General features: G+C 37.9%; 1 protein-coding gene across 2 annotated transcripts in view; it reads left to right on the top strand.

The window, feature by feature from the left end:
• Positions 1 to 7,851, top strand: part of CUL3 (cullin 3) — a 58,592-nt gene extending 50,741 nt beyond the window's left edge. For both annotated transcript variants that reach the window (XM_055723472.1, XM_005441643.4), the window contains exons 14-16: positions 4,668 to 4,854; positions 6,546 to 6,691; positions 7,372 to 7,851. In XM_055723472.1, the coding sequence (XP_055579447.1) occupies positions 4,668 to 4,854; positions 6,546 to 6,691; positions 7,372 to 7,503 (465 nt within the window). In that variant the 3' untranslated portion in view covers positions 7,504 to 7,851. The remainder of the gene's footprint in view (positions 1 to 4,667; positions 4,855 to 6,545; positions 6,692 to 7,371) is intronic.
• The last annotated feature ends 4,312 nt before the right edge of the window (positions 7,852 to 12,163 follow it).

Here is a 12,163-nt window from a genome sequence, read left to right as displayed (position 1 = left end):
GCTGGAGTGAGCTGTGGGATGAATCCAGGAACTGTCATCCTTTCTCTTGAGTGGGTCAGCCAGAAAGGACAATGAAGAATGCCCAGATAGATTCTTAACAAGGAGACTAGAAGGGTATTGCTAGGAAAGGTTCAAGTGGTCAGCTGATAGACGATGATGAAGGCTTTAGGAGTAGTGGAGGAGGATCCTGTAGTGTGAGGTTTGAGGATTGTATTGTTAATGTCAATTAATATTCTTGGGTTTGGCATTGTCTTCTGTTTGAGAGAGCATTGGCAGCCTTGAAAAGCGCTATGGGTGCAGTTTGAAATGGAGTGGATTTCCAGGTTTTTTTCAGCTACTTTTGACTGTGCTATGCATAGTAATCATTTTGCCTTTTTGTTTGGATTTTGTTTTCAGCTTATTTGGCATACTTCTGACCTGTTAATGAAGAATGTTGCGTTGAAACGGTCTCAGTTGGGATTAAGAAAGGCAGGGTTTGATAAGAGGCTCTTAGTAAAATACTCATAGCTCAAAAAAAGATTATTTTAGAGCACAAAGTCCTGTGTGTTGTGAAATTTGTTACAGGAGCATTACAGCTTTGAGTACTTTCTCTGCAGAATACTGGGGGGGTGACAGATGGACATGACTTAACAGCTTATTTTTTCTTGGAAGTTGATGCCGGGCTGGTGGCTACCTTATTCCACAAAAATGTAGGCTTTATAAGTAGTAGAGCCTTACCTGTATATGAATAAATAATACTTGCTAGAGCAGTGAAAAATACATTTTTTAATATATGCTTTAAGTTACAGTTTATATTACTAAGACCAGATGATAGAGCAATGTCCGTGTGCTTCTAGGTTGTGTTTTGTTCAATTCTGGTTTGGGAGTTCTTTTACTCTGCGTCCCATTGTAACTAAAACATTAAGAAGGCATATTTGTTTTGTTTGGTTTCTTTGGTGAAGTGTCTGGGAGTTGTCTTTAACTCCAGCCAGGAAAGCTTATGAAAACTTAAGAGTAGAATGACTTTTATCTTTATTCTTTGGTTATTGAATACATGATTAATTGCTGAGTACTGGGCAACTGTTATTTCTCTGTCATATCAAATCAGTGCTTTTACTGCAACATAACGTGAGAGATGACTTGTGGTGTGTGCTTGTGTAAGCATAAAACTGTCTGATATACAAGTGTTTCTGCAGGTTCACAGCTGAACAGATTAACTGGAAGTCGCTTCAGAGTTGAACAGATGTTGCTGTTTTGTTTTGCATTCAGTGTGATTATTAATTGCAAACTTGACAAGATCTACACAATAATCGTAATAGCCATTAAGCCATGTGATTGAGAGAAAAATGTGATAATAATGATGCAAAAATTATGCATAAGATGCTACAGAAACTTAAAGGATTATTGGTATAGCAAAATTCCTTCACAAAAACATTACGAATTTACTGTATCCCTCCCTGTACAGCAACATTTATATATGCAAAAAGAACTGGTGGCCATATGGGTCTAGGTTAGTGCTACTTGAATTTAAGAGGAAGGATCTTCATACAAGCCTTCAAACAATGCTAATTTTTTCGAAGAATTCAATTTCTTCGAATCAAGTCTCATCTAATACTCCAAATATTTTTCTGTTAGTTTACAGTACATCTCGGTGTTTAAAAAGGTGAAATGCACAATTTTTTAATGATAACATGGAAAATAAGGGGCACGTTTTTGCTTCTTTCTTTAGGTTTAACAAATGAGAAATACATATGCAACTGTGATAGAAATAAAGTTGTTGAATAATTCCACAAAAATGAGAGATTAGAATTTAAAACTGGCTTAACTGTTTTCTTCTCTTTTGCTGATCTCAGCTTTGGAAGATAGACATGTTGAAATCTGTAAATAGAAATACAAATGCTTCCCTTTTTTGTCATTTCAACAAAATGTCATAATGCTTTTCCTTGTAAATTTCTTCTCATTTTCCTTTTAATAAACTTTTTTCTGGTGTAGAACCAGACAGAGGCAGTTCCATACCTAGAATCTTCTCTTTTATAGCCTCCAGATAGAGCTCACTTGGCAGTATTTTTAGAACTAAGGTTGTGTAATCAGTACTGCTCTTGTGCACAACTCTGGTGTGGTCTTTAAAATAAGACATTTTGGTGGTGGGGAAGAAATGTGTGCGTTTTTCACTGTTATATTTTTACATAGATATTTGATGTATTTTGAAAAATTATATGCTACAGACTGAAGGAAAGAGAGCACAGGAACATCTGTTATCCCCGTTTACATTCACAGCTACACTTTTTTTATCCAACTTGAAGTTTTTGCCTGCCTCTGAGGCAGCATATTGCAGTGCAGTTCTTCCTGTGGTTCTTGTTGTAAAGCTAACTTAGAAATTCTGAAACCTAAGTGGTTCACATAGATTGGTGGCTGAGTTAGAATGCTACAGAATGAAGTAAAATAAACACAGAAATACCTAGTAATTAGTGTAAGGATGAGTAGCATCAAAAAAGTCAAATTCCATTTTAGATCTTTGTTTCACTTTCATCAAAAGCATAGTATATCTGTTTCCTTGTAGAAGTAATTTAGATTTGAAAAGATTAATTTTAGGTGTTGATAAAAAAAATCGGAGTTTGAGAGCCTGCATGTCACAGGCATTACATCAGTAATAAGCTGGTTTTGGTTTGTAACCTTGAGGCTTTACATTTACCTAAGTCCTGTAATCTAAGTGTCACCTTCCTTTGGTTTGTTTAAATTTATGCTGATCAGTCCACTTCAGTAAGACTGTTTGTTGTGACCACGTGGAGGATTATAGTGTTTTGGGGTTGTGGGTTTTGTTTTTTTTTTTTAATATTACTTTGTGCTGGATCTAGGAGAATAAAACTGTGAAGGTGAAAACTTAACTAAAGTAACAAATGAAGAAGTAGTAACTTTTCTGTGAGCTACTTGGAAAGAAGCATTTTGATACTAGCAAATAGTTAAAATACATGGATGCACATCACTTGAAATAGTATGAATATTTCTGAATGCATTATGCTAAGGATACTCTTAGATAAAAAATGCTTTATTAGTTCCCGATCATCCATAAGCAGTATGTATCAAAAATTCTGATATTTTTAAATTTTAGACTTACTGATTTTTTTTTATTTACCTCATTCAAATGAATTAGAACTTGTACCAAAATCACATTTTCACATAAAGTCAACGTTGTACATGTGATATTGGGTCTGTAGTTGAAAAGTGAGGCATATTCCGCCTTGGTGTCACAGAGACTTAGTGAGATATTGTGTATGAGATGCGCTGTAATTAATTGCAGAGTCCAAGTAGAGGCCAGTACATCCAAATTATTTTTATTGCGTGTTGTCAGTGGTGGATGACCACAGAAGAGTGGCATTTATTTTTCTGCATTGATTTTTAAAAAACTTGAGCACACCCAAGAAGTAACATAATTTAATAGAACCTGGTTGTACTCTGACGTTTGATTTTTCTGGTCACAGTTCAAAGAACTTTTAACAAGTTCTTTACAGTTCTTTACAGATCGTAGCATTTTGATCACTGGGAGTTGTTAGTGCTGTTTTTAGCCTGAAGGTCGTTGGTATGACTTGTGTGCCATGAGAACTAGGAATTTATGGGGGCAGTGTAAGAGCTGGACACTGGCCTTGGAACTGAAAGTGGAGATGCCGAGAAAGTGACAGCTCTTGTGGACAGTTGTGTGTCTGTGAGGTTTATTTTTTCTATTTAGTAGTTTGATCTTCAGCTGCTAGAGGTCCCTCGAGTCTGAACGGGAATGTGAAATCGGAGATGTCTGCAGTTTCCTCAAAGTAGAAAAAGGAAGAGAAAGGCTAAAATGAACTTCTAATGAATGGGAGCTCAGTAAACAAGTTAAGTTAGAGGAAGCAGTAGTAGTTGGCCTGCTCCTAGAGCATGTTAAGACATCATTCTACATCTAGTATAATCTGATTACTAACTCATGATCACTAGTGACTTACCTAACATACAGCTTGCAGCTGAACTCCTAAGTATACCGACAGAGATGCAACAAGTTATGTGCATGTTTTTACAAACATTCTTCTTCAAAGTTCATACCATTTGATGCACTATGATATTTGGGGTTTTATTTCACCTGGAGAAGTCCTAGCCAAGGGCATCTGGGCTGTAAATAAATTGTTTCAGGTTATTCAGAAAGGAGATGTAATTCATCAAGAGCATCTCTCTCTTACAGTGGCCTTGTTTGCTTCCGTTTGTAAAGATTTTATTTTTAACAGTGCTCCTGAATGTAAAAACGTTTACACAGTTTGTCAGAAATGCTCATGAACAGCATGGATGTTTTCCATCACTGAATTACTTAAAAGGTTTGTTTTCACTCTGTTCGGCAAACGTTGGAAGCAGTGAACAAATCCTTTCAGCCTTCTCAAAAATGACAGTGACATGAAGCAGCTGGTTATTCATTCTTCTATTTTCAACTCAGGATGACTGTTTACGTGACGGAATTTACTGCCTGTGCATTGACCCAGGTGGATCATTTTGCATATTATGTATTGAGACTGTGCTACTGAATTAATTCTAACCTTTCAAGCCCCACAGCTGCTGTCATAGCAGTAGTATTTTGCACACTTGAAGGTGTACATTTAAGCAGTCAGTGCTGCTGTTTGCAAAACATGATGCATCTGCTGTAGCCATAAACTAACTAAGATATCTTTCTTTAGGAAATTCAACAAGAAACAGATATCCCCGAAAGAGAACTGGTTAGAGCCCTACAGTCCCTTGCATGTGGCAAACCAACACAACGTGTTCTCACAAAAGAGCCTAAATCAAAAGAAATAGAAAATGGTCATATATTTACAGTGAATGATCAGTTCACATCTAAACTACACAGAGTCAAGATTCAGACGGGTAAGTGAGCTTTATATTCTACTGTGTTGTAGTCCTAAAACTGCCTTAAAATGTCAAATTATCTTTTGCAAGATTGATGTCTAGACATGTGAACAAAAGAAAATAGTATTTTTTTGTTGATGATCAGTTGCATCAAAATGAAAATTTAAATACTGAGAAAAGCGTGGAAGTCATAGTTAAGCCTTTTACTTTACAAAATTTGTAATTATCTCTTAAAAGGAAATGTTGAAAGAGAAATAAAACTCAGTAAAATTAAAAACATGCTACTGATCGATTTAGAAATAGAAACATTGCCTCATGAGTTGTTGCACTGCTGTGAAACTGAGTGATGTTTTTAGCCCATACAACAGTAATTTGCAAGTGCCAGGTAGCTATAATGTATTTGGGCTTAACAAATAAGAAAAACGGATTGGTATGATACAACTTCATTAGCTCATAGAAATGCTGGTTTGTCTTGTGCATAAGTAATGTTGATACCTTTTTGTCTGGAAAACTCTCTGGAAACAATTTCTGAGTTGTAGCATTGCTGTGGATATACCTTATAGAGCGCTGGAAAATTAGTTCTGAGTTTTAGTACATCTAAAATATTCTCTGACTTTGCAGATCTCAGTACATAAAATATACAGCAGCACTGGCAGTGTTTTAAGTGCAACATAGGTGATTCACGTGCTGTTTGTCACATGTGATATAAGTTCTGTGCATCACTCTGTTCAGGGATGTAAGCATGTAAAACCCGTTAGTACCTACTAATTACATTACGTTGCGTGTGTCCCTCTGCGTGAGTGATAGCTGGGCTCTCCTCAGGCGCATGCAGAGCGCTGTGATGGCAACAATTTGCCATGTCTGCAGAATTTTTCTGGTGAGCAGGGGCGCAGCAGCCAAATGAGGATGTTAAGAAACCTCTCATCAGGACCCAAGGCACTTCCCTGGCATAATCAAAAGTAAATTCTGTGACATCTATTCGAGGTTTAGTGGAATTCTGCGTTTTCATTTCCACTCCGCAAATGTCTGTGAATGGGGAATATGACTGGGGGCTCGGCACGGTTTCAGAGCAGATTTGATACTTGTGGTTTTATTTTTCTGTATCTCTTTAAAAGTGATAAATACTTGGGGGTTTTGAGTGAAGAAGGGTAGGGGGCAAAGTGGTGTAGTGGTGTGGGGGGAGGGCTTGATTATGACAGCTCTTGGGTGAAAGGGTAAGAAAAGCTAGAATAAGGGCAGAAATAAAACATAAATAGGAGAGCAGAATACAAAGAATGTAATGAGTTGAAGAGGATAAAGTTGGACTGTTTCTTCCGACTGATGAACTTCCAAAGTTTGTAACTAGTTTCTGAAGTACACTTTCAATCCTTTTTCTGTTTTAATTAATAGATTATTTGTTATATTAAAGGGAAAAATATTTAATGGAAGCGGGGGGGTTAGTGGTGCCAGTAAGCAGATTTGCATACTGTTCAGATTTTAACATAGCAATAATTAAGTAACAGATTGTTACCTTGTCAGTTGCTATCAAAATATGCCAGAAGGTGTTAATATGTTCTGGTGGCTTTTCATTAAAAAAATCAAGTTTGAGAATGTCAAAACTCAGGAAAATAGAACTTGATGTCTAGATGAAATAAGTAGTGAAGCTAACACACAATGAAATTAATTTTATTTTTGCTAACATGCTTTACATTCTGCTTCTTTTCTTTAAGTTGCTGCCAAACAAGGAGAATCTGATCCAGAAAGGAAAGAAACAAGGCAGAAAGTAGATGATGACAGAAAACATGAGATAGAAGCTGCTATAGTTCGGATAATGAAATCTAGAAAGAAGATGCAACACAATGTGCTAGTAGCAGAGGTATATTTACTCATATGATACGGGCTGGGGAATTCTTCTTGCTTTTCCTGTTAATTCATGAAAGTTACACAGCTCTAATGTGATTCTGAAAGGCTTTTGAGAGATGCTGTATTAAATCCACCCTTTTGTTCTTTCTCCCTGTGTATGTGAAGACATCTAAATCCTTACCCATCAGTTTAGGCTGTACCGTTGGGTGTATCTAATTTTCATTCCTCCTTTTAGTGCTATTATGATGTTACCAAATTCCTTGAAATAAGTTGGCAACAAAAACCATTGTATTTAACATTAATTATTTTCTGATTTGATCTTGTTACTGACTGTTGCGTCCAGGTTTGAGCAGTTTGAGCTCTTGGCTGCTCTTAACTCCTAAGTTCTGACAGCTTCAGGGATAGTTCCCATTGTCCACTTTTGAACCCCCTTAGGGCTCTGCAGTTGAGAGCATTCTCAGGTTGGGACCATGCCTCTGCGGAGGTCAGTACTTGGAATCGTACCCAGGGATGAGCAATCAACTCATCAGGGGCTAACAACTGTCAGCAGTTTGCAGACTGCTTCTTATGCTTCATGGTTGTAGCCAACCCTGTCTAAATATGTTTTTTCTGACTATTTGGTTTGGTTAGGCTACTTAATGATCTTACTTGCCTTGTGGTCTTATATTAATTGGTTTCGATCTTATGTTTTAGGTCACTCAGCAGCTGAAGGCCCGATTCTTACCAAGTCCAGTTGTTATTAAAAAACGTATTGAAGGACTTATTGAGAGAGAATATTTGGCACGAACACCTGAGGATCGCAAAGTATACACTTACGTAGCATAAAATGCGTTCAGAAAATTTGATTTATTCTTGGACTATACTCTTCGCATGAACTGGGAAGTTCTTTTAAATCATTAATATTAAAGACGACCATCTCTTCTATTAAATTACAGTACATGTTCTAGACCATTCAGATCAAGCCTTTTACTCCTTTTGAGAGTTTTCAACATCAATTGATTGAGCTTCAGGCTTTTCAACGTTATCCCTGTAGAGATCATCCTTACAATACTTCGGGAAAATGTGAATGTGCCGCGTTTGTTTTCAATACTGTATGAAAACAGAAAAATAAAATCAAATTTAGAAAATACAGCTCATTTAAAAAAATAAAATTGTTGGAATTTCATATCCCCAGATCTTCAGTGTTGATGTAAATGTGTTTCTGTAGTGTTGCTTAGCACTTCGCGCATTGTATAAGTTGGGTTTAAAAGAAACCACAACTGGTAAGGCAAAATTCCCAGTTATATTGCTCTGCTTCAAATGTTTCTTTAACTAGCCATGTTTAATTTAAATATTTGGTAATCTTTTGAAGACCCAAGAAGACAACTTGAGCATGTTTCACTCTTCCACCTGCACTCACTGTTCCAACAACATGATTTAGGAACTTCTGGGGGCTCAGAAAAGACCGTAATAATTTTGGCTTTCCCTTCTGTAATTTGAGTTCTTCTAAATTAAACTCTATATTGATTAGGTTTGTTCTGGTTTCTTTATAGAAAAAAGGAGAAGATTTTAGTGTGTATAAACTGTATAATAATTTTTGCTGTTGTACTCACTGCTGATAGTGGATTGTACAGGGCGATGTTTTTATTTCACTAAATGTAGACAAAATAAATTTAAAATAAATGGATTTAGTGTACACAAACAACTAATTCAAGTGTTTTAGAGTACAGGGTTGACAATCTCTTGGAACTAAATACTGTCCCCTGGGGAAACATACTGGGATTATATTTTGTTAATAAACATCATATATGGATCTGTAGCCCCAGGGCTTCCCATCATAAGTGCATATTTCAGGAGATTAAAGTGAAACCAGTGTGCACTATTTGTTTTTAAAAATGCATTTTAAATGTGTGCTGGTTTTGGCTGGGAGAGTGAATTTTCTTCATAGTAGCTGGTAGGGGGCTACGTTATGGATTTGTGCTGAAAACGGCATCGGTAACAGAGGGATGTTTGAATTACTAGTGAGCAGCACTTACAGTCAGGGCCTTTTCTGCCTCTCGGCCCACTCTGCCAGTGAGCATCAGGGGGTGCACGAGAAGGTGGGAGGGGGGGACAGTTGTGACAGCTGGCCACAGCTGACCTAAGCAATATTCAGTTGCTGTAATGAAATTTTTAGTTCTTACCCTGGAACTTTTTTCTTCTTGTCAGTGTGCTGCAAAAATACTTTAAAAATCGCAGTTTAGTGACATCATTATTCTCATGGTTAGAAATTGTGTGCATTGTACTGCAGAATTTTTATTAAACAGTATTTTTGATGTTCCAATGCACGTATTACACGCTTTCTCTGCTGTAGCTATTTTTCTGTTTTAATTCAAAACAGTATTTTATTTTATGTTTTGGTTCACATTATTTTCATCCATAGATGCTGAAAAATATAGTTGGGATGGGCTTCCCAATGTGTAGATCTTGAGTTGAAACAAAGAAAAACTTGGTTGTAGAGCACTAAGATACTGCCAGAGCATTTCTTAATTAGCTTTATTAAACAAATACGTGGTGATGGTGTAATGTAGCAATGATTTGGAGAGTATTTTTCATAATGTGTCCCCACTTTCACCCCTCTCCAGCCTGTTAAGATACAAATCCTGTAAATTGCACGGTAGTAGGGTATTTCTCCTACAGAGAGGCACTGGAATTAGGGTGATATTTTAGCATGACTAGTCTGAAGCTTTTTCTGAGAAGCTTTATTCAGTTTTATGGCACACCCCCAGCACACACAGAGACATATATTAGCTTTTATAAGTTATCAGAGGGGAGGTTACTGAGGGATGTTTCTGCCTTTGTTCATCAAGAATTTAGCCCCAAAAGAAAATAGCTGGGCTGTTGGCCGTTCCAAGTATGTATTTGCTCACCCTTATTAAAACACCTGTGTGTCTCTGTACAGTATGTACAAAACCTCGATAGAAATGTCATTTATTGTTTAGCCATAGAACAATACTAAATGCAGGTTGGATGACATCTGGGTTTTGGATTGTCATTAAGTCATCAGAAACTTCTCAACATTTAACTCTGCTCCGTGTACCAGTATAAAGATTTTCTTTTATGCGTATCTTAGTGGCATGAATGTGATAATTGCACGTAAATGCTTTCCCATTGCTCTTCAGGGAGAAATGGGTTCACGTCCTTTTCCTTGTGAAGCTTTTAGAGATATTAGTGCTGCTATCCGTGACAGGAGGAATTTGCCCTCAGCGTTGTGATGGTACTTTTGCTGTGCGTCGCCTGAAGCTTTCGGCCACAGGTGGCTTTTGGAAGTGCTGAGCCTGAATGCTACATGACTGACTGTATAATTACATGTGTAAGGGCGGTTTTGTTACAAGCTGTGTGGGCAAGAGTGTTCTTCAGTAACATGTGCTAAGAGTATTAGTTTCCATTTTAAATTTAATAGAATTTTGAAGACACTAATTATTCAGGAAGGGGCTTTTTCTGAAGCCACCTTTTGGAAATACATCCTTTACCATTGGACAGTGAGGTCATGATACTGAGGATTTAAAGATGAAGAATGTGAAAAGTCTGGTCAGAGAGAACAAGACATCACTAGGACTCTGAGTAAGGTGAGTTTGTTGCTTGTGCCTTTAAGTTGTTTGCATACCTTAAGTGAGATTTCTTTTATAGTCCATAGTAGAATTCTGCTATGCCTTATCTAATTTCATTTTTGCTTCCTTTCTAATTTTCACTTAAAACATCTTTGTAATTCGTTAGAATTTCTCAGTAAGTTTGTAGTTAGGTGTATGAGTGTAGTTATTACTAAGTTTCGTTTCTTTGCATTGATGGGCAGTTAAATGCAGTAACAGCATAATAAGCATGGAATTTAATTCTTCAAATAAAAGTTGGGTTTGAGTTTCATAGCTATTTGGAGGTACCATGGGCATGTACTTTCCTTGTAGACCAGTTTCTTTTAAAGGGTTGAGAGTACATTTACCATTCATAAGAAATCTCATTTGTATTCCTGATTTAGTTCTTGCTCTTTTCAATGTTGGCTACCTTTACAACTTTGATTTGCTCTGTCTTCTAGAATTAATCCGCGCAATTTCCCCATTTGCTACAGAACAAATGAATGTTAAGCATGTCTGCAAGGCAGGCTGAGTCTTGGATGCTAAGCTACTCCTGAATGAAATGTCTCCTCGCTCCCTTTCCTGAAGAGGAACTTTGCCCCGCTGACCCTGAAGCTCTCAAAGTAGTCGTGTCTGTTCTTGTTACCTTTGCTCATTGAGAATTGGCAGCTGCCATAACATTTACTTTTTTGGGGACCTGTAAAAACGAAGAACTGCACTAAATATTCTGGATGACAAGTATTTTTATTCACATGTATTGTAAACAAATTGTACGGTACCTGATAGGTGGCACATACATACATATATATACGGCAATAGAGCCTGTTGTGATGCATGGTTTTGGGGACGTGCTTGCACAGAGATGGGGTTCTTGTTTTGTCAAAAGTAGCAAAAATTGGAGCTACTTGTGGCCTTTAGTTGTATGTCCAAAATGGGTCAGAACCTTTGTAGCTCAGCTGAAAACCCCTTATCTGTGCTTTGCTCGTGATGGTGGTGGAGGCAGGGTGGGCTCTGACCGTTGCTCCCAGTCCCTCCGAGACCCTGGGGCTCACCACGAGGATTTGACAGTCTAGAGCTCGGCTTGCCGGAGTGTGCAGAGCTGGTAAGAGGCGTTTGTGTCAGTACTGGTGTCTAATTTCTGTTAACACTCATTTTGGTGTCTTTGATAGTAAGCTAAATGTGCTCAGTCTGAAGCGTGAGTTTGATGGCTCCTCTGTCTCCTGAAACGTGTCAGGTGAAAGGTTTGTGAAACGCAGAGCTAGCTTTTATCCAGCTTTCTGTTGAATATATACTTCACAGGAGAATAATTCACTTTTCTGTCCTCCAGTACGTTGGGAAGCATTCACAGAGTGTGCCCACAAATGGGATTGGATATTCTGGACCTTTCAGCTGGCTTTCTCCATGTTGTAACTCTGTATCTGGTATGGCAGAAATGAATGTTCATGTAAAAATGTAAAGCTGCTGTTTAAATGAAAACAGTGGCACACCTTTGACAAACAGCTGTGATAAACAGTGCGCCAAACCCACCCACATCGGTGCAGCCCGGCTTGGTTTGCGGGTGCAGCGGTCTCGGTCTCCCCTGCTGCTGCCTTGGCATTAGTACGGGTAGTGTTGGCAAAACGGCATCACTTCTGTCAAGGGCTTGCTTGTTCCTTCATTTCTTTTCCAAAACTGGAACTTTCGTAGGGAGTGAGGCTGTGGGAGCCGGTGTGTGCAGTATCGCCGAGATGAACATGAAGTTTATGGATAGGAAAAGAAGTAACGCTTGACCTTAGAGCAATAATGTTTGATTATTCTTTCTCCTGCAGTTCAAAACTTGGTTTTTTTTCCAGGTACAACAGATGCTGAGGAACCCTCAAAGACTGCTCTTCTGTTCCTCCTCCTCGAAGAGCGGACTG

This window comes from Falco cherrug, chromosome 11 (genome assembly GCF_023634085.1).
Source record: "Falco cherrug isolate bFalChe1 chromosome 11, bFalChe1.pri, whole genome shotgun sequence".
NCBI lineage: Eukaryota > Metazoa > Chordata > Aves > Falconiformes > Falconidae > Falco > Falco cherrug.
This window is presented reverse-complemented; position numbering and strand designations above follow the sequence as displayed.